Source organism: Podarcis gaigeae (genome assembly GCF_964106915.1).
Source record: "Podarcis gaigeae genome assembly, chromosome: 2".
Taxonomy (NCBI): Eukaryota; Metazoa; Chordata; class Lepidosauria; order Squamata; family Lacertidae; genus Podarcis; species Podarcis gaigeae.
Window position 1 is genome coordinate 96,229,089 of NC_139679.1, and position 4,054 is coordinate 96,233,142.

The window sequence follows — 4,054 nt, forward strand, 5'->3', positions numbered from 1 at the left end:
AAGCTGAGGCTCCAGTACTTTGGCCACCTCATGAGAAGAGAAGACTCCCTGGAGAAGACCCTGATGTTGGGAAAGATGGAGGGCACAAGGAGAAGGGGACGGCAGAGGACGAGATGGTTGGATAGTGTTTTCGAGGTTACCAGCATGAGTTTGACCAAACTGCGGGAGGCAGTGGAGGACAGAGGTGCCTGGCGTTCTCTGGTCCATGGGGTCACGAAGAGTCGGACACGACTAAACGACTAAACAACAACAACAACAAGGAGATATAAAGAGGCTCCTCTGGACAGGTGTTTTATTGTAGGTGCATTCTGCAGCAGGTCTTGTGTCTGCTGCACACTCTTAATCATATACCCATTTTTGCCTTGGAAAAGCCAACACACACACATTCTATTATTTACAGGACCCAGTTTCCCCCATACTTGCAGCAGCACACCTGAGAAATGAAGAAATGAAGCGGGGAGACCCAAACCCATTTCAGTCTTGTAACAAAGAACAAAAATCAGGATTTGCATCTCCTAAGGAACTTGATCTTATTAACTTGAAAATATCAAATTACTTAAGGTTTGTTTTCCAATATTCATTAGAGAGGAGGAATCACAAACCATATTCAACAGTATGTGCAAAATAAAACAAAATTTCTAATGCTACTTAAAGGAGTGCTTGGAGGAAGGTGCGGAGTATAAATCTGAGATATAACAAATAAATGTCTCTGGTTGATAACTAGATTTCCACACCCTCGGAAAGAGCATAGCAATCATCTTTGCTTCCACTGTAAATGCCTAACTTGTAAGAAAAATGTACAGTGTTCTTCCCAGGGTCTTTGCAAAACTATTATTAGATTAAGCTGTGCAGGAGAAAGAAAAGGAGATAATTGGATTCACATTACCAAAGATATGGGAAAACAAGTTGTGTGACTGTATGTGTTATGTACTGAGTTGAATAGGATCCAAACTGCAACAGTCTGATTGGTCCTAGAACAATAGGATCCAAAAGGCAGCAGTCTGATTGGTCCTAGAACAATAGGATTCAGAATGCAGCAGTCTGATTGGTCCTAGAACAATGCAGCAGTATGATTGGTTGGCAGGAACTACCCAATCATGCTCCAGATTGAAGTGAATCCACAACCTGATTGGCTTACAGTAGAATTCCGGAATTAGCCAATCATGTGCAGCCCATTGTGTAAATAATGAATATAAAGCAGATACTTTGAGGGAACTTTCATTCATTCCTCCTCACCACTATGAGCTGAATAAAGAGCATGAAATCACTTTGCGACTCTGAGTATATTTCACTGGCGACGAAGGTGGGATCCCGCTGAGCTGACTGCCACACACAGCACCGCAGCACCGCCACCTGCCACACCGCTGCCTCACACCGTGTATCCAGGCTTCAGCTCCGGGACACAAGGAACTCAGAATGGCAACCGACAGCAGCTTCTCACCGTTCAACCCAGCATCTGGAGACTGGGAAGCGTACGCCTCCCGTTTCACCTTCCTCCTAGAAGCCAAAGGGGTCACCGATGAAGAAGACGCCAAGAAGAGGGCAATATTCTTCAGCGTCTGCGGAGAGGAGACGTTTGAAATCGCCCGGGCTCTCCTTGCGCCTGAAGACGTCGCTACTGTTCCATACAAAACAATAATGGAACAGCTGAAGGGGCACTTTTTGCCACAGCCCTCAGTGGTGGCTCATCGAAATGCCTTCTACGCAAAGCGGCAAGCCCCTGGGGAAACCATAACTGGGTTTGTGACCTCTCTCCGCCAAGCCGCCTGGTTCTGCAACTTCTCAGAGCTGGAGAACATGCTTCGTGACCGCCTCGTCGGTGGCCTGAAGGATGAGAAGCTGCAACGACGCCTCTACGCTAAGAAGGACCTAACGTTCCAGGTCGCTCTGGAGGAGGCCCTGGCAATGGAAGCTGCTGAGAGGTCAACGCAAGAGGCACGGCCGAGCCAGCCGTCCCAACCGAGGGTCCACCACGAAGACCTCACCGACGACTCAGGATCCAACAGGGAGGAGGTGCACCGAGTACAGCAGCGCACTCAAGCAGCCCACACACCACAGCTGCCTCAACGAGAAGGAGGGAACTGCGCAAGCTGTGGAGAAAGTCACGAGAGGAGGACCTGCCGTTTCCGCAACGCAGAGTGCAGGCAGTGCAGAAAATCGGGACACATCGCCCGGATGTGTCGGGCTCGGCCCACCCGATGCCAGGCATCAGATGACCAATCCAAGAGCCCCAGGTCCCGGGGCCCAACGCACCAAGGCAACTCGACAGAGCTCACGGACTTCCAGGTATACCAGTTGTCCCACCCCAACGGAGAGAAAATTTATGTTGACGTACAGATAGAGGGGGCCCCATGCCGCATGGAGCTTGACACGGGTTCAACTCTATCCATAATCTCGGCAAGGACCTTAAGGAAACTGTGTCCTACTGGGGGTCCCAAACTCAGGCCGGCCCCATTCACCCTCCGGGACTTCCAGAAACGTAAGGTCCCCACAATGGGGGTGGGGACCTTCAGGGTGCAATACCGAGGGCGGACACGGCAACTGGAATTGCTGGTGGTCAAGGGCCCTTACATTAGCTTACTGGGATTGGCATGGTTTGGACCACTGGGGCTAGCCGTCACCGGGGTGAACCACACTAGCTTACAAGTGGACGTGGACGCCATATGCAAGGAATTTCCGGGGGTTTTCGATGGGAAATTGGGACAGTATAAGGCCCCCCCCATTGCTCTACAGCTTGACCCCGCAGTACGACCGGTCAGGCTCAAGGCCCGCCGGGTCCCGTTCGCCCTGAAACCCCGTATAGACGAGGAATTGGACCGGCTCGTGGAGCAAGGAGTGCTGGAGCCAGTGCCTAATGCCCCCTGGGAAACCCCAATCGGCACACCCGTCAAGCCTAATGGTTCGGTCCGCATCTGCGCAGACTACAAATGTACCATAAACAAGGCCCTCACGGCCCATGCATACCCAGTGCCAGTGGTCAGCCATGTTCTTGCCACCCTGGCTGGGTCAAAATTTTTTGGCAAGCTGGACTTGGCCCAAGCATATCAACAGCTGCCAGTAGATGAGGCCACAGCAGAGGCACAGACAATTGTGACGCACAGAGGAGCATTCAAGGTAAAGCGGCTGCAATTCGGTGTCAGCGTGGCACCAGGCATATTCCAGAATCTAATGGACTCTCTACTTAAAGGGATTCCTGGCGTCACCCCCTTCTTCGATGATGTGTTGATTGCCGGGCCCACACCAGAGGAGTTTGAGGACCGCCTCCGCACCGTTCTGCACCGTTTCCAGACGGCGGGTCTCAAGGTGAAGCGGGAAAAATGTCTACTAGGAGTGCCTCAGGTGGACTTTCTGGGATTTATGGTGGACGCAGAAGGGGTCCACCCGACTGGGGACAAGGTACGGGCCATTTGTGATGCCCCAGCGCCCAAGAACAAGACTGAACTTCAGGCCTTCTTGGGACTATTGAACTTTTACCATTCCTTCCTTCCCCACAAGGCGGCGGTAGCGGAGCCACTACACAGACTCCTGGACAAGCGGGCCTCTTGGGTGTGGGGCCAGCGCCAGGAGGCCGCATTCCAAGCAGTCAAGGACTTGCTTGTCTCAAACTCGGTCTTGGCACACTTCGACGAGAGGTTGCCGGTGGTGCTAGCATGCAATGCCTCGCCCTATGGAATTGGCGCTGTCCTGGGACACCAATTCCCGGATGGAAGAGAGGTACCAGTGGCATACTTTTCCCAGACACTCAACGCAACCGAGCGGAACTACTCGCAAATCGACAAGGAGGGTCTGGCAATCGTGAAGGGAGTAAAAAAATTCCATGATTTCTTGTACGGGCGGCCCTTCACCGTGGTGACTGACCACAAGCCGTTGCTTGGCTTGTTTGCCCCTGAAAAGCAGACCCCCCAAGTGCTGTCTCCTCGCGTCCTCAGGTGGTCAATTTTCCTTGCCAGCTACCAGTATGCACTGATTCACTGTCCGGGGAAGGCGATGGGCCATGCGGACGCCCTCAGCAGGCTACCACTACCGGAAACAGGCCCCGACCCAGCACCTGCAC

The 4,054-nt window shown here is 52.5% G+C and overlaps 1 protein-coding gene across 1 annotated transcript; it reads left to right on the forward strand.

Moving 5' to 3' along the window:
• Window positions 1–965: 965 nt before the first annotated feature.
• LOC310839057 (uncharacterized protein) lies at window positions 966–3,292 on the forward strand. The gene is made up of 2 exons (XM_083727246.1): window positions 966–2,286; window positions 3,188–3,292. The coding sequence occupies exons 1-2, from the start codon at window positions 1,417–1,419 to the stop codon at window positions 3,224–3,226; spliced, it is 909 nt and encodes a 302-aa protein (XP_083583372.1). The 5' UTR covers window positions 966–1,416; the 3' UTR covers window positions 3,227–3,292.
• Window positions 3,293–4,054: the final 762 nt, after the last annotated feature.